At 38.3% G+C, this 26,461-nt stretch overlaps 1 protein-coding gene across 1 annotated transcript; it reads left to right on the forward strand.

Annotated features, from left to right (window-relative positions):
• Window positions 1-25,980, forward strand: ICOS (inducible T cell costimulator). Its single transcript, XM_007965946.3, has 5 exons — window positions 1-148; window positions 20,050-20,385; window positions 21,097-21,203; window positions 22,218-22,302; window positions 23,976-25,980. Exons 1-5 carry the CDS (start codon window positions 91-93, stop codon window positions 23,987-23,989), a joined length of 600 nt encoding a protein of 199 aa, XP_007964137.1. The 5' UTR covers window positions 1-90; the 3' UTR covers window positions 23,990-25,980.
• Window positions 25,981-26,461: the final 481 nt, after the last annotated feature.

Here is a 26,461-nt window from a genome sequence, read left to right on the forward strand (position 1 = left end):
CCTTTCCAGCAAATAGAAAACAACTGAGAGCCTGAATTCACTGTCAGCTTTAACACTGAACACGAGGACTGTTAACTGTTTCTGGCAAACATGAAGTCAGGCCTCTGGTATTTCTTTCTCTTCTGCTTGCACATGAAAGTTTTAACAGGTAAGTGGCCTATTGAACATTTCTTATTAAGTTATAATTCAAGGAAACATTAAGAAAAAGCAAAGGTAAAAAATTATGCACCCAAAAGAAAGTGGTTTTGGTTTTTGAAAGTAGGAATAGTTTCAGAACAGCCCGAGGATATGGCCAAGGGCACCATGTCACTCATGTCACTGTGGATGGCATTGAGTTTGCATTGCTGCCTTTGATACTGTGTCTTGAGATGAAAAAAGTGTTTCATCAGACCATTAAATTTTTAAATCACCTGCTTGGAGTTACCTGTCAGTGGATAAAGTAGCAGAGTGGCTTACTGTTCTTACAGAAAGATGAAAGGCAAAATGACTTGTGTCAACAGAATGAAAATTAAATAGCTCTGGCATTTGGACTGGGAATTCTTTCTGTGCCAGAAGATGAAATGGGAAGGCTTTGAAAAGAAGGATTTTGATTTTAATCTTACCTGGATGATCTGTTATCTGAAACGTCCAGGGTACCATAGAGTTTTTATTGACACTAAGTATCAGAGTTCACCCTAAAAAGCCAAGGAGGAAAGGATAATGTAAAAATACTTCCTAGCCCCTGTAGACCTTAAAAAAAAAAAAAAAAAAAGATCATTCTGGAGTCCCTGATTCTTTCTCTTGAATGGTATATAGCAGACTCTATATGGACAATTTAAATAATACTACATACAATGTAAGTTAATATATGTGTTTCTGCTGCTTTTTACTGTGTATAATTTGCACTACTTTTATTTTCTCTTTCACACTGAGCCCTCTGCTTGAGGTTGAAAAAAGGAAAGTGAAGTTATATTAAATAACTTAAATAATCAAATAAACTAAAAGTGAAGGCAGAACTTTTAGTAGGTATGATCCTATCTAGGGATAAATTTTTCAGTGGTAAAAAATAGACTTTACTGTTTTTACAAAAAATTAAAAAAAAAACAAAATCAAATTGATCAAATGTTTCATCTTGTGCTGGCTCAAAGTGAGTTAAGTGCTGTTAAGTAAAGAGGACTGAGGAATGTAGAATGAGCCCAAGGACAGTTTTGGGCTACTTGCTGGTTTATGCCTTTTCTAGAATCTCATGAAGTCCTTTATGAATGACATGAGCAGCTCTGGAATTCATATTCATTCTTCATTCATCCATTTACTCATGTAGCATGGGGCACTGTGCCAGAGGGTATGTGTACAACGATGAGCAAAACCAGGTCAACCCCTGTTCTTCAGAAGGTAACTGCATGGTAGGGAGAGAGATATTAATCAAATAATCCCATGGATTAATGATAATTACAGGCAAAACTCAATTCTATGAGGGAATGTAACAAGGAGCTTGACTAGATTAGGTGGGTGTGGAGGTGGAGCTGAGGAGCAGGGTTCATTGAAGTGTTTCCTGTGCAAGTGGCACTTGAGTAGAGATTTCAAGGACAAGTAGGAATCAATGGGGAGAACGGCATGAAAGTAGGGAAGAACATTCCATACCGTGGAAAGAACAAGTGCAAAAGAGCCTGTGGCAGGAGGGAATGAGGTAAGGTTAGGGAACTAGAAGAAGGCAGACAGATGTGCCTGAGCAGAGAGGCTGAACTTGGTCCAAGATGACCAACTGGTCCAAGTTGGTCCAAGATGAGGCTGGAAAGGAAAGCAGAGGCCAGACCATTCAGACCATATGGTCTATGTTCAAGATTTTGGATCTTCTTCCAGGAACATTTGTACCATTCATGGAAGGGTTTGTTTGTATTGATAAAAATCATTCCACTAGGCCACACCAATTTGGGCAGTTCTGGTTGTGGTATTATGCTCAGGAGAATTAAAGTAGCATTGGTGTCAATTCTGTGGAAGGTGAGATCCAGCCTTAGGTAGGATTATTTCAAGTTGCCAGATTAAGCTGATGAATAATTTGTATTCTGGAATAACATTCATAGTAGATTCTAAATGAATACAGCCAATGTTCACTCTCATTATAAAGACAACCATGCGATGTGGCATCCTGTTTGACATGTGGCAAAACCAAGGCATGAGTGGCTAAATGGTAACGATAAATCTGCTAACAACGATCCTATTCAAAATATCTCCACAATGCATGTATCCAGAAACTGCCATTTAAAAGCTCTAAACAAAAAGAGCCAAACTCAAGTACACTAAGCACTTGCTTGTCCTCTGTCGTATTTTCAATCCTCTCAATTTACGTAGGCTTTCTCATGCCATGAAGATGTAGGCTTTCTTACCTTTAGTCAGTGTTTGAAGAATTTCCAACCAGGAAAGGCTAAGTGATTTGTTACACAGTCATTGGTGGCAGAACCAAAATTAGAACTCCACTGTGACTCCAACATCTACATTCTTTGTAAACTGTGTTGAAGTAGTGGAGGCATAACATAAATCTAAAGGAACGTAAATCTCAGTGATTCTGATCACCTTTGTTATTTGGTTGTGAATTACAGAAGGATGGAAATCTTGGTGATTTCCAGTCTTTGATGGATCTCAATGTAGAATTTAACAAAGTCTTTTTTTTTTTTTTTTTTTTTTTTAATGAATTTGGAACAATAAGAAGCTTTTAATTGTAAAAATATCTAGGAAAACCGTGAATGTCTAACTACATTTTGGAGACCCTCTTTGTAGACTTTATGGGCAACAGGGACCAGATGAGTGACGGGATGAATTCTGGTTTTAGAAAGACTACTTTAAAAACAGTGTGGATAATACACCAGAGTAGGAAGGGCTGATGGCAGAGGGTGTCTAACAAACGTTCATGTCTTAATGATGTGTTCTGTGAGGAAGCTGGGAAGATAGCCCTCAAGGCCACTTTGAGCCTTCCTTTGTCACTGAGGCATTCCATTAGTGATTCCTAAATTCCACTCGGGAAAAGAGCCCCTCAGTGTCTCCAGCGTCTGAGAGAAGTCTGTGAAGATGGCTGACCTTGGAGCCCCTCTCAGCCTCTCCAGGACTGAGGAAATGTCATCTGCTGGAAGCGCCCCCTTCCAGCGTTCTTGCTAGATTTTAAAAAAATCCCAGTTGTCAATTTTTTCTTCTGATAGATGAATTCAGGCCATTGCCAGTCAGCATAAGCCTCTACTTGATTTTATTTCTAGGTTTATTTACTACTTATTTTTCTTTATTGTATCCTGTTTTTCTCTTTTATTTTTGTTGGTTTGATGAAATTTCTTTTGACTCCCCTCTTTGCCTCCGATTAATTTGGAAAGTCGACTACAGTTCTTAATTTACTAAGTAATTATCATGTTCAAAGAATCTTAATTGAATGTCTACTTGTTTATCATTGTATGAAAATAATGAAAATGCCTTTGTCTGATGTGCCTAGTCCCCATCCCCTGCACTGATATGAGAACTTAAGAATGTTCTTCCTTTCCCACTCTCACACTGCCCCCAGAGTGCACCCTGCTCCATACATGGGTTTTGTGGAAACAATTTAAACTTACAGTGGCAGATCATTGCTAGGTTTCCTCTTACAGTATTTCTCTTCTGTTTCAAGAATCCTTTCTTAACACTTACATCACATACGTTCAGTGACAACATCATTCTGGACATCTGCTCCTGTCTTGTGATCTGTTCTGATCTAATGATCAGAAGATTTCTCTTATTTTCCTTAAATATCCCCAACTCTCTGAATTCCAGCACAAGTAAGGGTGTCTTCCTTTTACCTTGATGGGTGACTGATATCTTTCCTGGGAATAGGAGTCCTGGGTGGCAGCCTTTCATCTTAGTGGTTGCAGATATTCCTCCACTGCCTGCTGGCTTCTAGGGTTGTGGGTGAAGAGTTTCATGGTAGTCTAATTCTCATTCCTTTGTAAGTAATTAAAAAACAATCTCTAGAATTTCATAATCTCAAAAGCTATTTACTTCCATATTGGAATTCAGGAATTCCTCCAGGATATGTGTAACTCTCTCTCTCTGTTTCCCTCTCTGTGTGTTTCTATATATATATATATATTTTTGAGGTGGAGTCTCACTCTGTCACCCAGGCTGGAGTGCAGTGGCGCGATCTCAACTCACTGCAGCCTCCACTTCCAGGGTTCACGCCATTCTCCTGCTTCAGCCTCCCAAGTAGCTGGGACTACAGGCGCCTGCCACCACACCCGGCTAATTTTTTAGTAGAGACGGGGTTTCACCGTGTTAGCCAGGATGGTCTCAATCTCCTGACCTCGTGATCCGCCCACCTCCGCCTCCGCCTTCCAAAGTGCTGGGATTACAGGCGTGAACCACTGCGCCCAGCCCTTCTATTGATTTTTTTTTTTTTAAAGACTGGGTGAAGCTTTTCAATCTCTAGACTCGAGCTTTATTCTTCATTTCAGTCATTTTTTCCTAGTATTTGTTTAATCATACCTTATCCTCTTTTTCCCCACTCTTTCTAGAAATGTCTCTTATTCTCATGTAAGATCTTGAGTCCTTTATTTTTTCATCATTTGTGAACAAAATGGCTTTCACAACTTGCTGTTGTTTGCTAACCACAACTCCTTCAGATGAAATGGATATTTCAGTTTTAAGTTACTAGTAGCATATTCCCATTTCTTGGTAGAAACAAAATGTAGGCGTGTAGGGGGGACTGAAATTCTTATTTTTACTCACTGTAAGATTCATAGCATTATTTGGCTTAAAAAAATTCATCCCAGTATTCACAGTTGTAAACAGCAAAATCTACAACATATACTGCTTCCCTACTCTAAGAATATTGAGTTTTATATGCAAAATGACTTATTGGGCTTTGCAAAGTTTTAAAAACATATTTTATAATCGTTTGTAGCTTGCAATAACTGAAGAAAAGGTCACAGTTTCTTTGTAAATAGCACCTCAGTACTACTGCTGTTCTAATAAACTAGGTCTGTCAAATGGCACTTTTTAGCCATTCAAAGTGAAATAAGAAACTTGGCATTTGAAATCTTCTTATAAAAATTCACAATTATATTTTGGAAAGTGGAACTTAAGTATGTAGGGGATATGGCACACAAATTGAAAGCGTTAGTCAAAAAACGATTTTTTTTTTCACTAGTTTGGCCTGAAAGGTTGACCAAAACAGGTAAAGGTTTGCAAGTTTAGAGAGTCAGAAACTGGGGATATGAACTTCCTTCTGGGTCACATATAACATAATGATGCTTGTATCTACTTTGCTTGAGGAAAAAAAAGAAACAGGTGATAGACTCAGGAGTTTCCATCCAGCTGACCACAAGTACTGTTAGGATCTGTTTATTTGAGCCATGCTGACACAGACACAGCACTTTCTTTTTTTTTTTTTTTTTTTTTTTTTTTTTTTTTTTTTTAATTTATTTATTATTATTAAACTTCAAGTTGTAGGGTACATGTGCACAACGTGCAGGTTTGCTACATATGTATACTTGTGCCATGTTGGTGTGCTGCACCCATCAACTCGTCATTTACATCAGGTATAACTCCCAATGCAATCCCTCCCCCCTCCCCCCTCCCCATGATAGGCCCCGGTGTGTGATGTTCCCCTTCCCGAGTCCAAGTGATCTCATTGTTCAGTTCCCACCTACGAGTGAGAACATGCGGTGTTTGGTTTTCTGTTCTTGTGATAGTTTGCTAAGAATGATGGTTTCCAGCTGCATCCATGTCCCTACAAAGGACACAAACTCATCCTTTTTTATGGCTGCATAGTATTCCATGGTGTATATGTGCCACATTTTCTTAATCCAATCTGTCACTGATGGACATTTGGGTTGATTCCAAGTCTTTGCTATTGTGAATAGTGCTGCAATAAACATACGTGTGCATGTGTCCTTATAGCAGCATAATTTATAATCCTTTGGGTATATACCCAGTAATGGGATGGCTGGGTCATATGGTACATCTAGTTCTAGATCCTTGAGGAATCGCCATACTGTTTTCCATAATGGTTGAACTAGTTTACAATCCCACCAACAGTGTAAAAGTGTTCCTATTTCTCCACATCCTCTCCAGCACCTGTTGTTTCCTGACTTTTGAATGATCGCCATTCTAACTGGTGTGAGATGGTATCTCATTGTGGTTTTGATTTGCATTTCTCTGATGGCCAGTGATGATGAGCATTTTTTCATGTGTCTGTTGGCTGTATGAATGTCTTCTTTTGAGAAATGTCTGTTCATATCCTTTGCCCACTTTTGGATGGGGTTGTTTGTTTTTTTCTTGTAAATTTGTTTGAGTTCTTTGTAGGTTCTGGATATTAGCCCTTTGTCAGATGAGTAGATTGCACTTTCAATAAGCAATTAATGATGACTTAAAGGTAACTTTTTTGAATTTAATAAATACTTTTTACAGCCCGTGTTTGTGTTCTCCTAGGATTTTGCATCAAAGAATCTGTTCATGCAAAAACAACAACAGCAACAACAAACTCTCTACTGCACTCACAGTTAAAGTTCTGTTTACTTTGCACTATCTAGGACTAATGCAAAAATCTCATAGATGTGCCTATTTGCACTTATTTAATTATGATGAAAGTTTCTTCTATATGTGAATCCATTTCTGTACATTTCCACAGGCAGATAAGTGATGGGAAAATCATTAAGAATTTAGACTTCATCAGAGAAGAACCCAGGTACAATGACAGCCCAGCTTAATACATGATGGCTGATGAATGAAAATGTCTAGGGAAATGAGTGTGTTATGTACAATGTAATTTCATATCTAAGTCACTTTAAAATAATTTTTTGATGTATAATAACCCTTTCAATCACAGAACACATATGTGGCACCAATGTGGATACTACTTTAAGTGTTAGGGGTGATAATATATCCAATATACCTAGAAGGAAAATAAATACCTAAAATTCATTTTCGTATCCAGCTTAATGTTAAAAGCTTCTTTTTGTTTTTTTATTTCTTAGCAAATCTCTTTAGCTCTGATCTTGAGTTTCAGTACAGCGAGGGGGTTGGACTAGATTATTGGGGAAGAGATTAAGTAAGTGTGTGGACCCTGGTGTTACAGTATCTTATTCTTTAGTCTTTGTTTTTGTTGGACTGGGTTAATTCGAAGACCTTGTCTTCGAGCTCTGAATTTCTTTCTCCTAGTTGCTCAATTCTATTGCTGAGACTTTCCAGAGCATTTTGCATCCATAAAGGTGTGTACAAAGTTTCCTGAAATTGTTATTGATTTTTCTTTAAGCTATCTATTTCCTTGAATATTTCTCCCTTCACTTCTGGTATCATTTTTTTTATTTCCTCGCATTGGGCTTCACATTTCTCTGGTCTCTCCCTGATTAGCTTAGTAACTAACCTCTTGAATTCCTTTTCAGGTAAATGAGGAATTTCTTCTTGGTTTGGATACATTGCTGGTGAACTAGTGTGATTTTTTGGGGATGTTGAAGAGCCTTGTTTTGTCATATTAGCAGAGTTGGTTTTCTGGTTTCTTCTCATTTGGGTAGGCTCTGTCAGAGGGAAGGTCTAGGGCTGAAGGCTGTTCAGATTTTTTTGTCCCACGGGGTGTTCCCTTGATGTCGTATTCTCCCCCTTTTCCTATGTATATGGCTTCCAGTGAGCCAAACTGCAGTGATTGTTGTCTCTCTTCTGGATCTAGCTACCCAGTGAGTCTACCCGGCTCCGGGCTGGTACTGGGGGTTGTCTGCACAGATTCCTGTGATGTGAACTGTCTGTGGGTCTCTCAGCCGTGGATACCAGTGCCTGTTCTGGAGGAGGTGGCAAAGGGTGCAATGGACTCCATGAGGGCCTTTGACTTTGGTGGTTTAATGCTCTATTTTTGTGCTGGTTGGCCTCCTGCCAGGAGGTGGCGCTTTCCAGAAAGCATCAGCTGTAATAGTATAGAGAGGGTCTGGTGGTGGGCAGGGCCCTAGAACTCCCAAGATTACATGCCCTTTGTCTTCTGCTAACCAGGGTGGGTAGGGAAGAACCATCAGGTGGGGACAAGGCTAGGCATGTCTGAGCTCAGACTCTCCTTGAGCAGGTCTTGCTGTGGCTGCTGTGGGGGATGTGGGTGAGATTCCCAGGTCACTGGAGTTGTGTACCTAGGAGGATTATGGCTATCTCTGCTGAGTCATGCAGGTTTTCAGGGAAATGGGGGAAAACTGGCAGTCATAGGCCTCACCCAGATCCCAGGCAAACTGAAGGACCGATCTCACTCTAACCATGCCTCCCTCAACAGCCCTGAGTCTGTTTCCAGGCAGAGGGTGAGACTGGCTTGAAAACTTGCCCAAGGCGTTCTGCCTCCCAGCTGTGTAAGAAAAGGACTTGAGTTTTTCCCCTGCATGTGAAATCTGCATGCTGGATTCACGGCCTCCCGGCAGTTCAGGCCAGGAGACTTCTTGCTCTGTTCAAATAGTTACGGAGTTCAGCCAGAGAATTCCTTCTCCCTGTGGAGTTTTACACCCTGCTCCTCTGACCACCCTCCAGATGGATCCCTGTGGTGTCTGGCAGGAATGGGCTGCTTGGGGACCCACTGAGCTCCCAGAGCCTTTCTGCAGCTTCCTCTACCCCTGTATTTTGCTCCATTTGGCTCTCTAACTTGACTCACCTCCAGACAAAGTCGGAAACTTCTCCACAAACAGACCTTCAGCTTCTCCAGTCAGAGTGTGTGTTTGGGAGAGGAGGGTCTCCCTTTCCCATGAGTCTTTCTTTTTGACTGGGAAATAAGTATCTCCCAATCTTCAGGAGGTTAATAACTAACATCCTGAATTCTTTTTCAGGTAAATGAGGAATTTCTTCTTGATTTGTATCTATTGCTGGTGAACTAGTGTGATTTTTTTGGGGATGTTGAAGAGCCTTGTGGGATCTCTTGCTCTACTTTTCCTACTCCTCTTCTTGGCCCATTACAAAGATATTTGCCAAACATGCTTAGCCTTTATATTATTCTATTAATATTAATTCTTTTATTTAATATGATTGAGCTTCCACTATGTTTAAGGTCCTGGGATTGTTTAGGCAACTGTAATGCAGTCCTTATCTTTGTGGAGCTCATGGTTAAATGAGGAAGACATACAAAAATAGTTATGATCGATCCAAGATGCTATGCACTAAAATATACTGGCCTAAACAAAGTATTATGGGGAGCATAGAAATAAGAGTCTTTGTCTGGTGATCTTGGAAATATCTCAAGAGAGAAGTTGACATTTAAAATGGTTCTTGAAGAATGAATGATAATTTCTTCTCAGATTAACAGGTAATCAGATATTTTAGTTTATGGTAACAGAAATATTGAAGTGTGAAGCATACTCGAGCAATAAAGAACAGAAGTGTGAAAGAAATGGCCAAAACATTCAGTGTGGCTTCAATAGATGGCCTATGAGATTGTGAAAGCATTTTGTGTCAAGCCAGATATATACATTTTAAAATACCTTATAAACAATAGAACACTAATAGAGACTTTTAAACTGGGGAGTGAAATGCTTTTCTGAAACATAATTTTGGGAGCAGCATGGAGGAGGGTTGGGGAGGAGAGAGATCAGTGTTGAGAAGGCCAGTCAAGAGGATGCTTCCACAGATAAAGGGAAGACATGAAAAAGGTGCGGATTGGCAATGGGAATGGAGATAAAGAACTGAATTTAAGAGATATTAATGAGCTGGAGTCAACTGGACTTGGTGACCAATTGGATGATGAAAATCAGAGAGAGGAAGAAATGAGGAAGACTTTGAGGTTCCCAAGGTCAGACTAGTGACTCCCTGAAAAGACAGGGTTTGGGTTTGGTGAATGAATACAGTCATGTGCCACTTGACAATGGGAATACATTCTGAGAAATGTGCCCTTAGTGATTTTGTTGTGTGAACATCATCGAGTGTACTGACATGATGATGTCTACTAGATGGTAGATGATGTCTAGTCTGACTACTAGATGGTAGATGATGTCTAGAGACCATTGAGTAGGCATCATCTACCTGCACTACCTAGGCTATGTGGAGTAGCCTATTGCTTCTAGGCTACTAACCTGTACAGCATGTTACTGTACTGAATATTGCAGGTCGTGGTAGAACAATGGTAAATATTTGTGTAACTAAACACATAAAAGGGACATTAAAAATTACAGTATACAATCTTATGGGACCGCCACATATACAGTCCATCATTGACTGACACGTCATTTATGCAGTGCATGACTGTACTGAGCTCGGTTTGGAAAGGTTACACTTGATGTGTTAGGGTATATCCAGATAGTGATGTTGAAAGGAATTTGGAAACAAGGAACTAGAAGTTTGGGCTGGAGAGAAAATGTGGCTCCTGGGGGTAGACATAAGAGCTGGAACCATAGGTGCAAATGAGTTCAGGCAGCGAACACCCTGTCCATGTGCCCAAGGAGTTTTGCACAGTAGCTGAGCAATGGGAAGCAATGTAGGTTTTCAGAGGTGTAGAGAAAATCTTCTCTCCCTCCCACTCTGTGGAAGAGAGTTGGGTTCATTTAATCTCATATGATTTCCCTAGTACAATAGTTTCAAGTCAAAGGCAAAGAAGTAACTAACAAAATAACTTGTTTGCAAATTAATTACTTTGTGAATATTGCTATGAAGTTTTATAATACTGCTGGGATTTTTTCATTTTTCATGAAGAAATCAGTTTTAACTAGGAGAAAATCAATCTTTCATTTTTCTTATTATATACACTTAGAGAACCAAAAGGTTGTTTTGTACTCCCTGTGGAGTTCCTTGGCGAGCAAAACAATGCACATATTGTGTGTGTATACATGAGTACTGTTTTGGCTTTTTCTCCTCACTTTTCTGCTTCCCATTTTTTTTCCCTCCAAATGTTAGGCATTTAGATTAGATTGGGTTTATCTTGTCTATCCTCTCTCTCTTCCTTGCCTCAATCGCTTCTTTAGATTATGGGTGCCTTTGAATAACAATGTAAGTTTAGAAATGATGCATATTTAAAAATCTACTAACCAGGATTCTAAAAGTTTTAGCTAGTAGACTTGTAAGACATGACATTGCTTTTATGAAAGGTGAGAAAAGTAGTAGGAAGCACTTTTTAAAAAAATGCCAGAATTTCTTAGTAAAAGATCAAAAGTAACTCAAACCTAATATAAACATTTCAATTTTTAGACTTTTGCCTCTTGTGTCACATTCATGTGCTGTGCTAAGCTAATACTTATCATTGTTTCATTACAGAAAGTATGTTTAATAAGCACTATCAATGATTACAAACTCAGGAGATCTTATCTTTCCATCACTCTGAGACCTTGTGGAGGTTTGTGGTTAGAAGTCTAAGTTAAAGAAAATAAAATTACACTTCTAACATCTTGCACGCTCTGCACTGAGTGGATTCTTTAAACGTTTCCTCCAGAGGATTTTCAACCAGGAACAATACAACTGCTTGCAAAGAGTCCCAGCAGGATGGGTCTGGGCAAGAGCGTCTTATCCTGGAGAAATGAAGTAGTTCAGATATTAAAAGCATCAACTGGCAAATGAACTCATCTGCACTATAGTGCAGTTCTCAGGTGAATGACCTTTTCTTCAGAAATTTTCTTAATAGTCCCCCAAAAGAAGATGAAAATGTTCTTGTGCTTTATAAATTTTGAACACCTAAAGAGATCATTTAATAGAAAGATTTTTATTTTACTCTTGAAAACATTAGTCTATTGATATCAACAGTAATATTATAAAATTATTATTATTATATTTTGAGATGGAGTCTTGCTCTGTTGCCAGGCTGGAGTGCAGTAGTGTGATCTCGGCTCACTGCAACCTCCAACTCCCAGATTCAAGTGATTCTCCTGCCTCAGCCTCCTGAGTAGCGCATGCCACCACACCCAGCTAATTTTTGTATTTTTAGTAGAGGTGGGGTTTCACTGTGTTAGCCAGGATGGTCTCGATCTCTTGACCTCGTGATCCTCCCGCCTCAGCCTCCCAAAGTACTGGGATTACAGGCATGAGTCACCACACCCAGCCTATAAAAATTATTGTTAGCAGCATTTAACAGACTTGACCCTCGATTGGGAAGAATATGCCCTGTTAGACACAGTACTCTATGTGATGAAGAAAATATAGTACCTGTTCTCTAGACTGATTATAATCTAGGGTTTCCAATAAAAAGTAAACAGATATAGTAGCAAAACAGAACCTCATGTTTAATATTCAGATTTTAAGACTCATCACCAGCATCCAAGACCACACATTTCTTTTTGTGTTTTTAGTAACATATTAAGTGCTAAAAGATATAGGATGATGTTCATATCACAGATCACTAACATGCTGTGTTTATAAAACACCTTGGTGTATTGGAACAACCATCAGTCCAGGGGTTCTTGTCCTGGCCATATATTGGGCAAATGTAATGGCTGCACTTTGGGACATCCAAGTTAGCAACCAGGTTTGTTTCTCACTTGGATGGAACAAAGTTGTCCTGCCCTCCACAGACATATAAGAGCCAAGATAATCATCAGTTATCTAAATAAGTATTTATGAGCCCAGTGGATATTTGTAGGTAAAGAAAGTTTTTCTTTAAAGCTCAGACAGATAATTTCCATTAGAACATGACATCTCAGTTTGGGTAGTGTCTTGTATGCATGATTGTGTATCTTCATGTACTTGTTTCCAGAAGAAAAGCAACATGACATATCATAGCTAACTCTGGAATCATGTCCCAGCTATGAGCTATGTAATCCTGGGCAAGATATTCACCTTTTCTGGCTCTAGTATAATTTGATAAATTCAAATGGAAAATGCAAAATGAAAGGTTTAACTTGTCATTTCTAGAAGCCCTTTTAGCTCTTATATTATAAATCCTATGCTTCATCTCCTCAGATTTAAAATGTCACCGTCTACATATTCATTTGTTCATCCATCCAACCATGCTTTCATCCATCCAATAAATAACTGATTGCAGCTTACAACATACCAGGTATTATTGTAGATACTTGGGATGGATTTGTGAATAAGACCAACAAGGTCCCTGATTTTAAAGCTTACATTGGAGTGTAGTAGCCAGACAATGAAGAAGAAAACAATCAGATAAACCAGATAATTTCAGACAGTGATAAATGCTTTATCTCAGTTAACATACTAGACAATGACCAGGATGTATTCTTTAGATTGGGTGGCCAGTGGTCACTGAAGAAGTGTCATTACTCTTGAACGATGACAAAGAAGCAGCCATGTAAAAATCAAAGAGAATGCTCTAGGTGGAGAAAAGACAAATTAAAAGCCTTGGGAACCAGCTTTGTGTGTTTGAGGAACAGAAAGAAGGGCAGTATGACTGTGGTGTAGTGTGTGACTGGTATAAAATGGGGAGAGGTAGGACAGGTCATGTAAGTCATGGGAAACCAGGGTAAGGAGTTAGATTTTACTGTAAGTGAAATGAGAAGCCCCTGGAGATTTTATAAGCAGAACAATGACTCTATTGGATTATGTATGTAAGAAGGTCATTCTGGTTTCTCTGTGGAGAATGGATTGCAAATGGGCAAGAGTAAAAGCAGAAGCTTTTGTAGTTAGGAAGTTCTTGTAGTCCCAGGGAGAGGTGACAATGGTTTGGACCAGTTGAAGCTGAGATGGAGGAGAAGTGGATGGATTCTGTTGGACATAAAACAGAGGTGCCGGAAATTAGGTGTTCTTCCTGCACACAGATTTTAGCAGTGGTCCTGTAACTCAGTTGTTAGTGACCACTGTCTAGCTTCCTGTGGTTGCCTGCTTTTATTATACTTCTGTTGTTGCTGGTGACACTTTGACTGTGGATTGAGCCAAAAATCTTTCACGCACCCAGGAAGCTGTGTGACCTCGGGCAAATAATTTAATCTGTCTGGGCTTTTGGTTGTCTGTATGTACACAAAAGAGGTCACCAGGTCTGACTGTGTATGATGCTGAGAAGAGGTTGAATCATGTTACAGGAAACAAAAGGTGTAAAGCTGAGGGTGTTTATAGGATGCCTGAAACATGAACAGTGTTGATGAAATTTATTGACAATGGAAATGGTATGTTAGGAAGTAGGAGGAGCATATCAAAGACACTGTGAGAGAGGATATTTTGGAGAAGATTTTATATTAAAGGTGATATGAGAAGAAAAGAAAACGTGAGAAAAAGGAAGAAAGAACAAGAAGAGAGAGATTGGTAAGGGAAACACTCACAATTTTTAACTACTGGCATGGCAACAGAATTGACCAAATAGATTTGACACCGCACCAATCAGAACAGACACTATCTATGAAAGTGGTGCTATCATACCAGCATTCCAGGTTGAGTATTAGACTTGGAGATAAGAACATCCAAGAAGGATGGAGAAAAGATCCTAGCTGTTTTTGCAGTTATAAGAATCTGATGTATTCAGCTCTTCCTTAAATTGTCTATCCATTAAATGCTTTAGTCATGGTTATGAGGGGCAGTCTCCTTTAATACTATTTTCAAATGTTACCAAAGGCTAAGAAGAATTTGTAATTTGTCTTTTGAGCATTGTTTTAGTCCATTTTCTGTTGCTATCACTGAATACTGGAGACTGAGTAATTTATAAAGAAAAGAAATGTATTTCTTACAGTTCTGGAGGCTGGGGCCTAAGTCTAGGGGTCTAGGGGCCTAGGTCTAGGCTGAGGCCTAGGGGTGAAATTTGGTGAGGGCCTTCTCTTGCTGGTGGGGACACTCATCAGAGGCCCAAGGCATTACAGAGGATTAAATGATGAGGAGGTTCTTGAGAGACAGCCAATCTGGCTGTTTATAACATACTAACTCTCATGATAATTAACCCACTCCTGTGATAACCTATTAATCTGTTAACCCATTAAACCATGAATTGGATTAAGCTCTTCATGAGGGTTCTGCCAATCATTTCTTAAAGGCCCCATCTCCCAATTCTATTACACTGGGGATTAATTTTCAATATGAGTGTCAGTCTGAGGGGGACAAACGTTCAAGTTATAGCAAGCATATCTGTTCTATATCTGCCAAAATAGTTATGAAGTAATTAATTAAGTCCTATAGGTAAAAACATTCAAACTGCAGACTTAGAGCTGCCAAGTGGTTTTCCAGATGGAAAGTTTAAACACTGGATATGTGGAAACTGAAGTCAGCCTTCTGATAACTACATTTCATAATAAATAGGTGATCCAGGTAGTTTTTAAATTAAAAATAATAAAATGAATAATTAAGAGTGTCCAGGCTAGGTGCCGTGGCTCACGTCTGTTATCCCAGCACTTTGGGAGGCCAAAGTGGGCGGATCATGAGGTCAAGAGATTGAGACCATCCTGGCCAACATGGTGAAATCCCGTCTCTACTAAAAATACAAAAATTAGCTGGGCATGGTGGCACGTGCCTGTAGTCCCAGCTACCTGGGAAGCTGAGGCAGGAGAATCGCTTGAACCTGGGAGGCAGAGGTTGTAGTGAGCTGAGATTGTACCACTGCACTGTAGCCTGCTGGCGACAGAACAAGACTGTCTCAAAACAAAAAACAACAAACAAACAAACAAACAAAAGCAGAGTGTCCAATAGGAAGATACTTTGAAATCTTCAGCTGATGTCAGTGGCAAACACTCTCAACATGCCATTCAAGAAAGACTGAGGCACAGCATTCCTAGTCCTACCTAAACACTTCTGTGGGCGAGAAAGATAGTCTTCTTTATTTTAATTTATTCTGACTTTCTGGAATAGCCCATTATGATATTGAGACTGAAAGTGGTTAACAGGAACATTGTTTTCCCTGTGGAGGATTGCAAAGAATTAGCTCTCTCAGTTGTTTGTGGTCTTATCTGGATGTATTCTGATCTTGGATCCAGAGAAAGCAAGTGTTAAAAAGAACATTACGATGTTTTTGTTTCACTTCCTTATTTCACGGAGGAGGAGGCTGAATTCCACAGAGGCACCCTAGCCACAGAACCTTACTAGTGCCAGAATTTGCCTCTGGTTTCCTTGGGAGCCACTGCAATGCACTTCCACCACACTGCACCGCCAACCATTCATGTCCTCTTGTGTTTGCCACAGTGTGGGCACAATGGGGGAAAATCTGCTGACAAAATCATCTTCAGAAGTAGAAGACAATGCATCTATGTCTGGTATACATAGTGACCACAGACACTTTGGCTCCAAGATCTTTGTGGTTTACTTACTGCCATTCTAAAGACTCTGGGAAATTTTTTTGTGAACATTTCTAAAGGAACCGAGAACCAGTCCACTGATTTTATCTTCTGCAGCAGACGGTAGAGACATACACATCAAAGCAACAGTAGGGCAACATATTTCATATTTTACTGTCAGGCAAATAAGGCCCCAAGCAAAATACCCTACGTTTTAATCTAATGTAGACTGCACCTGTTCTCATGCCAACAGTTTTTTTCTTTGCCTGTTGTTTACATTGTTCCCTCCAGTTTTTAAAACGAAGCAAGTATTATTTTCCTTCTGTATGCTTTTAAAAATACTTGTTATTATAAAACAAAACATCCATATAGAAAAGTGAAAAAAAAATGTAAAATTTAATGAATAGTGCTAAAGCATACTACCTCACCCTCATAATCACCACACGTCAAGAAATACAAGATTGTCAGCACCCCTGTTTCCTTCTGATTCCAACTCTTTCTCCCTCTTTAGACAAAACCTTTAGGCTGAATTTTGTGATACTAATTCAGATTATATTAACTATTTCTATTTTTTAGTAATTATGGAAGAAACCACAACATGTATACTTCACTTAGAAATGTTTCAAATTACATATACCTTCACTGTCTTTCTAGACAATGTGCTCTATATTGACAGATGTATCTTTTAGCACATTGGAGGTATATGTTATAATTCCTCCATATCAGGGCTCTTATTGTTGATGTTGAAACAGTCTAGTAGTTGCTCCTTGGAAGGTAATCAGTCTCTTTTCTCTGGCTGCTTTTAGGATTTTCACTAAGATACATGTAGGTGTGCATACTTTTAAAAAATATGCTTGTGAATTGTTGGGATTCTTGAATCTGTGGAGTGTGATTGGGTTCTAACTAATTTTTCCAACCTATCTGCTGGCTCACCAATTTTCTCTTTAACTCTGTCTGATATATGTTAAACCTCTCTATTGAGTTTTAAATCTCAGTTAGTGCATTTTTTTTGGCCGATTCTTGTAGGTTCTTTTTCAAATTAGTTGACTTAAATTTTCCTATGTACTACAGATATTATTACAAGTTTTTCTTTTATTTGCTTAAGCATAATAAGCTCAATTACTTTATTTTGGGGACCTGATAATTCAAATATATAAATCGTGAGTTTGTTTTTGTAGTTTGTTGTTTATGTTGTTACCTTGTTTTCTTGTATGTCTCATTATTTTTATGATGCGTTTGCCATTGAATATGAGTATTATTTGTAGGAAATTTTTTGAGGCCTAGGATGTCAACCTTTTCTTCTTGTAATAGTTTGCATTTTTAGTTTCAAAAGCTGAAGGGTAATAATAATGCAAATCTCCTTAAAGAAAATTCAAAGATTGAGATTTTCTAGACCACTGAAATCCAGAAGATTTTTCTGGACCATCTAATCTGAATGAGGTCTGGTTTATTTCTGGTTTACCTGTGCTCCAAGAATGTAACTCTTTGGGATTCCAATTTACTGGGGAGAGAGTTTTCTGCTAGATCTTTCACTCTGCAGATTCTGGGAGCTAAGACATAAAAACAAAAGTTTGAATTTGAAAGAACAGCAATGCTTTCAGAGTAAAAGCAGCTTCCAAAATTGCTTGTCTCTCGGGGTTCTGGTTCTCTCTTCAAATTTAGCCAGGTAATGTCTCCTCCTTTGTGTCACTCTTTAATGCTTTTAATAATATTTTTTGACATTTGTTCAACATTTTTGACTGTTTTGGTGTGAGAATTAGTTTGAATAATAGGGACTACTATAACTGAAGACTAGAATACTTGTGTTTATTTTCACAATCAAATCACCCAAATTGAAGATATATAGGGGAAATATAAATTGAAGCCTAGGGATATTAAGAAAATAAGTAATTGTGAATCTTAAATAAAATTAAGGCAACTAGTGTAAGTAGAGGTGTGACAAATAGCCCCTCCTGCATAATGCTAATCCTGTTACAAAATTCAGAAAGCAAAATAGCAATACATATTATTATAACTTTTAAACATTTTGACCAAATGTCATAATATTTACATAAAAGTAAAATGCTGAAAATAATCCCAATATCCAACATTAGTATTTTACTTTAACAAATTATGATAGATTAACATTTGGGCCAATAATATAGTCCTCAAAAAGGATAATTATGGTGACTATGTAAAAAATGAAATGCTTATGACATAAAATAACAATAGCAGAACACAAAATAACATGTTTGCTATAAATAATAAGTATGTTTCTGAAAGATAAGGAGCAAAAATATACAAAGAGTATTTCTATTTCACTGTAGAACTAGCTAATTTTTCTCCTTAAATTTTTTTTGCACTTCTATAGTTTTCTCAAAAACAAAGACCAAGATTTCAAAACTTAGGAAAAAACCAGCATGCTAATCATTTTCCTAAACAATTTCAGCATGAAAAATTGTCATATTAAAAAGGAAAATAAAACAAAAAGAAAGGGAAGGCAATGAGCAGTTTGAATTTATAGTCTAATAACTCAGAATCTGCAACCACCAGGCCAAGGCGATTTCAGTTTTTTCGTTCTGTGATTCCTATGTAGCTTGCAAAAACAACCTTGGCTTCCAATAAGCATAAATTTATTTCAGAAAATGAAAAAGTGGGACTGGGCATGGTAGTTTACGTCTGTAATCCCAGCACTTAAGAGGCTGAGACAGGAGGATTGCTTGAGGCCAGGAGTTTAAGACCAGCCTGGGCAACATAGTGAGACCTGTCTCTACAAAATTTCTTTTTCAAAAATAGCCAGATATGGTGGCGTGTGCCTGTATTCCCGGCTACTTGGGAGGCTGAGGCAGGAGGGTCCCTTGAGCCTAGGAAGTGGAGGCTACAATGAGCTAGGATCATACCACTGCACTGTAGCCTGGGAAACAGAGTAAAACCTTTTCTCTGAAAAGAAAAGAAAGGAAAAGAAAAAAGAAAAGAGGGTGAAAAAATAAACAAAAATCTGGGACTTTATATTTATTATCAGGTCTTGATTCGGTTCTCAGTGGATGAGGTTTGGAGAAAATACATTTCTATCATTTGAAAATGATTAGTCTGTTCTTTTACTCTCCAGCAGGAGGAATAATGTATGTGTGTATAGATGTATGTATATGTACACAATTGTTTGTATACACATACACACATAGTCTGTATATATTGTAGTATACATATACCTATAATACATATATTTTAATATATAATATATAATATACATACATATAACATATATTATATATACAATTATTCATTTTTAAACTACTTTGTACTTTTACAAAGTAAGCAATTTCTATTTTTCCTTGTATCTGCTTTACGGATGTACATCAGTGATTATTTACTCATCAAAAGTGCACATGGTTCTTGTCAGAGTAATTTGATCAATAGCTAGACAATTCCTTCTCCCCAAGACATACTTACTAACAAATGAAGTTTTTCCTAAACTTCAACTTTTCCCATCTCTCTCTGTTTGGCTAAGTGCTACCAATTCTGTAATTCCAATTTTAAAACTCAGTTCCTCAAGGTGGCATTTTCTGATTCTATAATCCAAATGATAACCCACCTGACCCTACCACCTTTATTTAAATAGTACTCCATTCCTATCACAAATTATGGTGCATTACTACATATTTATTCCTTTACCATCTGCCTCCAGTATGAAAGCTACTAAAGGACAGAGACCATACCTGTTTGATTCATTCATACTATGTAAATATATTATTTAATATTTAGTATATTCTGTATTCACATATGACAAGTGAGTTTCTGGTTAGGATTCTTTTTTTCTCTAGGACAGTTTTATCTTATGTTCTTTCTTGAGGGGTGGAGGGAGAATGTGAAGCTGTTTCATTTTGGTGCAACAGAGATGACTTTATGCATAAAATAAATTACTTTTATGTTAAAATATAATTATTAGGGCAACATATTTATAAAATGTCACTTTTGCTTTTTTTTCTTTCTTTTTATGCAGGAGAAATCAATGGTTCTGCCAATTATGAGATGTTTATATTTCACAACGGAGGTGTACAAATTTTATGCAAATATCCTGACATTGTCCAGCAATTTAAAATGCAGTTGCTGAAAGGGGGGCAAATACTCTGCGATCTCACTAAGACAAAAGGAAGTGGAAACACAGTGTCCATTAAGAGTCTGAAATTCTGCCATTCTCAGTTATCCAACAACAGTGTCTCTTTTTTTCTATATAACTTGGACCGTTCTCATGCCAACTATTACTTCTGCAACCTATCAATTTTTGATCCTCCTCCTTTTAAAGTAACTCTTACGGGAGGATATTTGCATATTTATGGTAAGACATTGCTTTCATCTTCCAAACTTAAGAGTATATATATGTTTTGACAACTTTTCTCACTAATGAAAACACTTGGACAAATAAATATCTTTTGTGTTGAAGTTCACTTAGATGCAGTGGATGGCAATCATTTATAATGAAGACATACGGGTGATGATTTACTATTAATCATAATTAGTATTATTCAGCAATATGCAATGTAATCCCATAGACTGCTAAGTCAGAAATAGATCATATTGCCTTTTAAACACATATGCTATTAAAAATCAGGAAAAACATTAAGACAAATACTTAAACTCATGGCTTAATAATGGGTATTATCTCTATTCACCTAAGATTCAAGGTTTGGTTTTGTACTGTGTTTGTGGAATGAAGTGTGATGATTGAAAATCATAGTTTTATAACATTACTTTTACTACTACCTCTTTTATAAAAATATAGGCAGAAAAGCCCTTTCTATTAACCACATTTGTAAATACATTATATGTATAATCTTTTAAGTTTTAGTTCCTGGATCCTTGCCATAATACTGAGATGATGTTAGTCTAATAACTTGCCCACTTACTGGATTTCATGACTATAGTAAAGAAAAGCTTCATTTGATTAAATAACTCTTTTAAATTTGGTAAGAGAACTCTTGGTTCAGCACTGAAAGAAGAGATTTAATTCTCAGAATTTTTCATTAACAGACCTTTTTTTCCAATCCAGAATCACAACTTTGTTGCCAACTGAAGTTCTGGTTACCCATAGGATGTGCAACCTTTGTTGTTGTCTGCATTTTTGGATGCATACTTATTTGTTGGCTTACAAAAAAGGTAAGCAATTTCTATCTTTCCTTGTACCTGCTTTACTGATGTACATCAGTGATTATTTCCTCATCAAAAGTACACATGGCTCTTGTCAGAGTAGTTTGACCAACAGGGAGACAATTCCTTCCCCCCAAGACATACCTACTGATTAAACTAATCACTTAGAACAGAAGTTTATTTATTTGTTTTATAGCCCACACATTCCAGAGAAGACTTGACTTGATGGCTTACAGAGACTTATGTTATTATTATTATTATTGTTCAAACTAGATGAGGAAATTGAGGCCAAGAGAAGACTAAAGGTCAGGAGGAAGGTTAAAACATAAAAATAGATGCCTCTGATTTTTAAAAAATTATTATGCGTGGGCTGCAAATTTGAATCTAAGGTTCCTGAGAGGCAGGGCAGAGATGAAACAATTAGTTATAAGTTTTGCTTCGTTGGTAAGTTAAAAACAGTCAGCAAGAAATCCTTCTAAGGTGTCAGTTGTAGCTGAGAAGGAAACTGACAACTTCTTTACATGATGAGTTATTAGACTCCTTGCTTTTAAAGAAAACCACCGAGGAGCTATTTAGAAAGATAAACAACAATGACTACAACAAAAATCTCCCTGTGCTGGGCGATATTCTTTCTGGTCTCTCGCATTACAGGTTCTCAAAGAACTGACACCACTCTGCATATTATGCGAGTATGCTAGTACTCAAGTATATCCATGGTGTGGTCACTGGCTGGTGTATATCTGTGGGAGACATAAAGAAGGAAGAGAAAGAGATGGGGCCCGTGATCTAAGTCTATTGGGAAAGAAACAATAGCGGCAAAAATGAGGAAGAAAGTTCAGTAGAAAGCTCTTTTTACGTAAAGCCCGTTTCATATTGTTTTCCTACTTAGCCTAAAGCCAGGAACCTAAGTCACATTACCATGTTTTTGTCACATACCACTTCAATGAAGAATAGAAAACAGTCAAAAAACAAAGAGATGGAGAAGAAAAGATGACAAAGCATGTTTGTGGCTTTTTCTTTCAGAAGTATTCATCCAGCGTGCACGACCCTAACGGTGAATACATGTTCATGAGAGCAGTGAACACAGCCAAAAAATCTAGACTCACAGGTATGACTCCATTTGGGGGTTTGGGTAGGGAAGAGCTTTCTTCACAGTAAGCCTGCAATATAAATTTTTTTTTTTTTTTTTTTTTAAGAAAGGAAAACATCTCCAAGGCCTAATTCTAGTATTTTCTGTGAAAATCTGGATTTTTCACTTTAACTAGATTTATATTTTCTGCAGTACATTGAAAACAAATAAGCAATAGGTTTGTAAGACACTACTGAAACTAAACACACAAACAGTTCATAAGCCACCATTGTATCAAGGCAATTTTCCAATTGATGTTTCAAAAGTTGGGATGGTTCTAAGTGTTTTTTGTTGAAGGTTTTGTTCAGTCATTCGATGAGCATTTATTGATCATCAGTGAAGTGTGAGTTACTGAGTGAGGCACCCTGGGGAATTTGGATAGACATATGCTAATTTTGAACTGAGATTAGGAAAAGAGATCTGTGCTGGTGCTGCTAGAAGGAAGAAGGAGAAATTGATGAAGAAGTTATTTTGATGTCAAGAGAGTGCAAGTTTAGAGAACTTGGATGGCTTTTGAAGTCTCAGTAATGTGGGAATTTGACTTTTTGTGTTAAGAGTCAGAAAACTGAAAGTTGCCAAGTTTGAGGAGCACCCAGAAAGTTTGAAGCTTCCATTGTGGAAAATTCATGTCTTATGCCCTTGAGGTTGGAATGATGTGCGATGTGTAATGAGACAGAAGACACTGCATTTTCCCACCCCTCAGTGGCTACAGACTGTCTAAAGGGGACACACATATCTTGTGTTGTCATGGAATTATAGCATGGGATGGGAGCTAAAAAGGCTCCTTGAGTTCACATTCATTTTTTAGATGACAGAAATTGTTGCCCAAAGTGTTCAGTGATTCTTTTGGTTCCCTAGACAGTTAATACTATAGCTTTGACACTTGCAAAGAGCTTGTATTTCATTACTTTGCTGTTGAAAAAATATGATCTCTCAATCTCTTTGCTTAATGTGTTCTGTCTGTTTGGATCCCCACAAGCAGAACCTGAGATAAGGACTTGGGTGCAAGTAGTTTATTTGGGAGGTGATCCCAGGAAGAAGGGGTGAGGAGACAGGGAGAGTGAGACAGCTAACAAAGAGAAGCAAATGAAGGGCACGTTATTATCAAGGTCTCAACTCCAGGCCACAGAGGCCTGACTTCACTGGACCTCTGAGAAGTGTACAGATGCCGCCCAGAACTATTCTCCTGAAGGATGGCAACCACTGGCTCCATCCTCACTGATTTGGGGTTGCCTGCGGGGGGCATTAGCTTTCCCGCATCCCTGAGCTGTGCCTCTATTTGGGATGAGCCTACTTGGGATGAGTCTTCAGCGAAAGTCCGGAGGCAGAAAAGCAGTGAAATGCAGTGGGGCTGTTGTTCTAGAACAGTTAGCCCTTGCAGAGCTTTCTGCCCCAGCAGCAGCTGAAATCAGAGGTGGACAGTTTCAAAGTGATGAGTTCAGATAATGTCTGTTATAGGAGTCAGGAGTTAAACTTCTTTGGAAATGGGGAACTGGTGCTGGGTCTTGGAGCATAAAGACAAGTTTGCATGGTGTGTGTGTGTGTGTGTGTGTGTGTGTGTGTATGAAAGGCAATGGAAAGGGGGAAAGCTTCTTGTAGGGAACTCACACATGGAGAGCATTTAGAGAATTTATGCTAAATTTTTGTTACAGATGTGACTGTATAATCTGGAACTCTGGCACCCAGGCATGAACAACGTTGGCCAGTTTTCCACAACTTGAAGTGCAAGATTCTCTTATTTCCTGGACCACAGAGAGTCTGACTTGATTTAACTACATACATCTTCTGCTGGTGTTTTGTTCAATCTGGACGAGTGACTGTATCAGTCAATGGGGATTTTAACAGACTGCCTTGGTACTGCAGAGTCCTCTCAAAACAAACACCCTCTTGAAACCAGCTTTAGAGAAAGCCCAGCTCCTGTGTGCTCAACAAATAGACCTCACTGGGAGTGGAATCCCTGTCTCCACATCTGCTCCTAGCAGTGCACCAGCCAGTAAAACAAACACATTTACAAAAATATGTTTTATAGATGCCAGGGGTACTGAATCTGCAAAGCAAACGAGCAGCCAAGGACCAGCATCTGTCCGCATTTCACTATCATACTACCTCTTCTTTCTGTAGGGATGAGAATTCCTCTTTTAATCAGAGAGTCAAGGGAGATGCTACAAAGCTGGAGCTATTTTATTTCTGAGATGTTGATGTGAACTGTACATTAGTACAGACGCAGTACTCTCCTTCAATTGCTGAACCCCAGTTGACCATTTTACCAAGACTTTAGATGCTTTCTTGTGCCCTCAGTTTTCTTTTTAAAAATACTTCTACATCACTGCTTGACAGCCCAACAGCCGCTCTCAATAGAGAGCTATGTCTTACATTCTTTTCTGTGCTGCTCAATAGTTTTATATATCTGTGCATACATATATACACACATATGTATATAAAATTCATAATGAATATATTTGCCTGTCTTCTCCCTACAAGAATATTTTTGCTCGAGAAAGACATATTCTTTTCTCAAATTCAGTTAAAATGGTTTACTTTTTCATGTAAGTGGTGGGAAACATTGCCCAGAATTGAAAACAAATTTATTTTATTATCCTATTTTCTACCATTATCTATGTTTTCATGGTGCTATTAATTATAAGTTTAGCTCTTTTTGTAGATCGTATTAAAATTGCAAACAAAATCATCTTTAATGGGCAAGCATTCTCCTGGGGTAGAGCAGAATATTCATTTAGCCTGAAAGCTGCAGTTACTGTAGGTTGCTGTCAGACTATACCCATGGTGCCTCTGGGCTTGACAGGTCAAAATGGTTCCCATCGGCCTGGAGCAGCCCTCCAGACCTGGGTGGAATTCCAGGGTTGAGAGACTCCCCTGAGCCAGGGGCCACGAGGTATTCTTGCTCTCAGAGGCTGAAGTCACCCTGGGAATCACAGTGGGTCTACCTGCATTCGTAATTCCAGAATCTGTGAAGAGCACATATGTTTCAGGGCACAATTCCCTCTCCTAAAACCACACAACCTGGAAATTGGCCCTGGCCCTTCAAGATAGCCTTCTTTAGAATGTGATTTGGCTAGAAAGATTCTTAAATACATGGAATGTGATTATTCTTAGCTGGAATATTTTCTCTACTTCCTGTCTGCATGCCCAAGGCTTCTGAAGCAGCCAATGTGTACGCAACAACATTTGTAACTTTAGGTACATTGGGATTATGTTGTAATTTAACATTTTGTAGCTGTGTGCTTATAGTTTACAAGTGAGACCTAATGTGTCATTATGCATACTTATATTATCTTAAGCATGTGTAATGCTGGATGTGTACAGTACAGTACTGAACTTGTAATTTGAATCTAGTATGGTGTTCTGTTTTCAGCTGACTTGGACAACCCTGCTGGCTTTGCACAGGTGTTCCCTGAGTTGTTTGCAGGTTTCTGTGTGTGGGGTGAGGTATGGGGAGGAGAGCCTTCACGGTGGCCAACCTGGCCTGGTTGTCCAAGCTATGCCTTGACACATCCTCATCCCCAGCATGAGACATTTCAAGATGAATTATTAAAGGACAAAATTTCTGTGAAATCAAATCCGGTTTTAAGAGGAGTCACTTATCAAAGAGATTTTAGCAGTAGTAAGAAGGGAAAGAATAAACATTTGATACTCAGCAACTGGAAATACCTCACTGTGTTTTCTTGGGGGGAGTAGGGAATTGATTACCTTAGCTAGCATGTACAAAGTTGATATTGTACTTGAAGATAGTTATATTGCTTGGAACAGTTGCTTTCTTCATTTTCTTTTTTTTTTTTAATTTTGAAATAGCCACAAACTTATAAAACAGTTGGAAGCACAGCAAAAGGACTATTCTTTTCCTGAGTAAGTTTCTGATCGAATGTCCTGTCACTTCTGAATGGTATTTTTTACAAACAAGAACACTGTCCTTCCTAACTATAATATAACCTTCAGAAAATTAACATTGATACATTGCTACCATCCAATCCTCAGAGCGCCTTCGACATTAGCCCTGTGTATTTAGTTGATATGTCTCTGTAGTGTCCAGTCTGGACAGTTTCTCAGTTTAGACTTCATGGCCTTGACACTTTTGAAGATTAGAAGCAGTTGTTTTGTAGAACATCCCTTGTTTGGGTCA

This window comes from Chlorocebus sabaeus, chromosome 10, assembly GCF_047675955.1.
Source record: "Chlorocebus sabaeus isolate Y175 chromosome 10, mChlSab1.0.hap1, whole genome shotgun sequence".
NCBI lineage: Eukaryota > Metazoa > Chordata > Mammalia > Primates > Cercopithecidae > Chlorocebus > Chlorocebus sabaeus.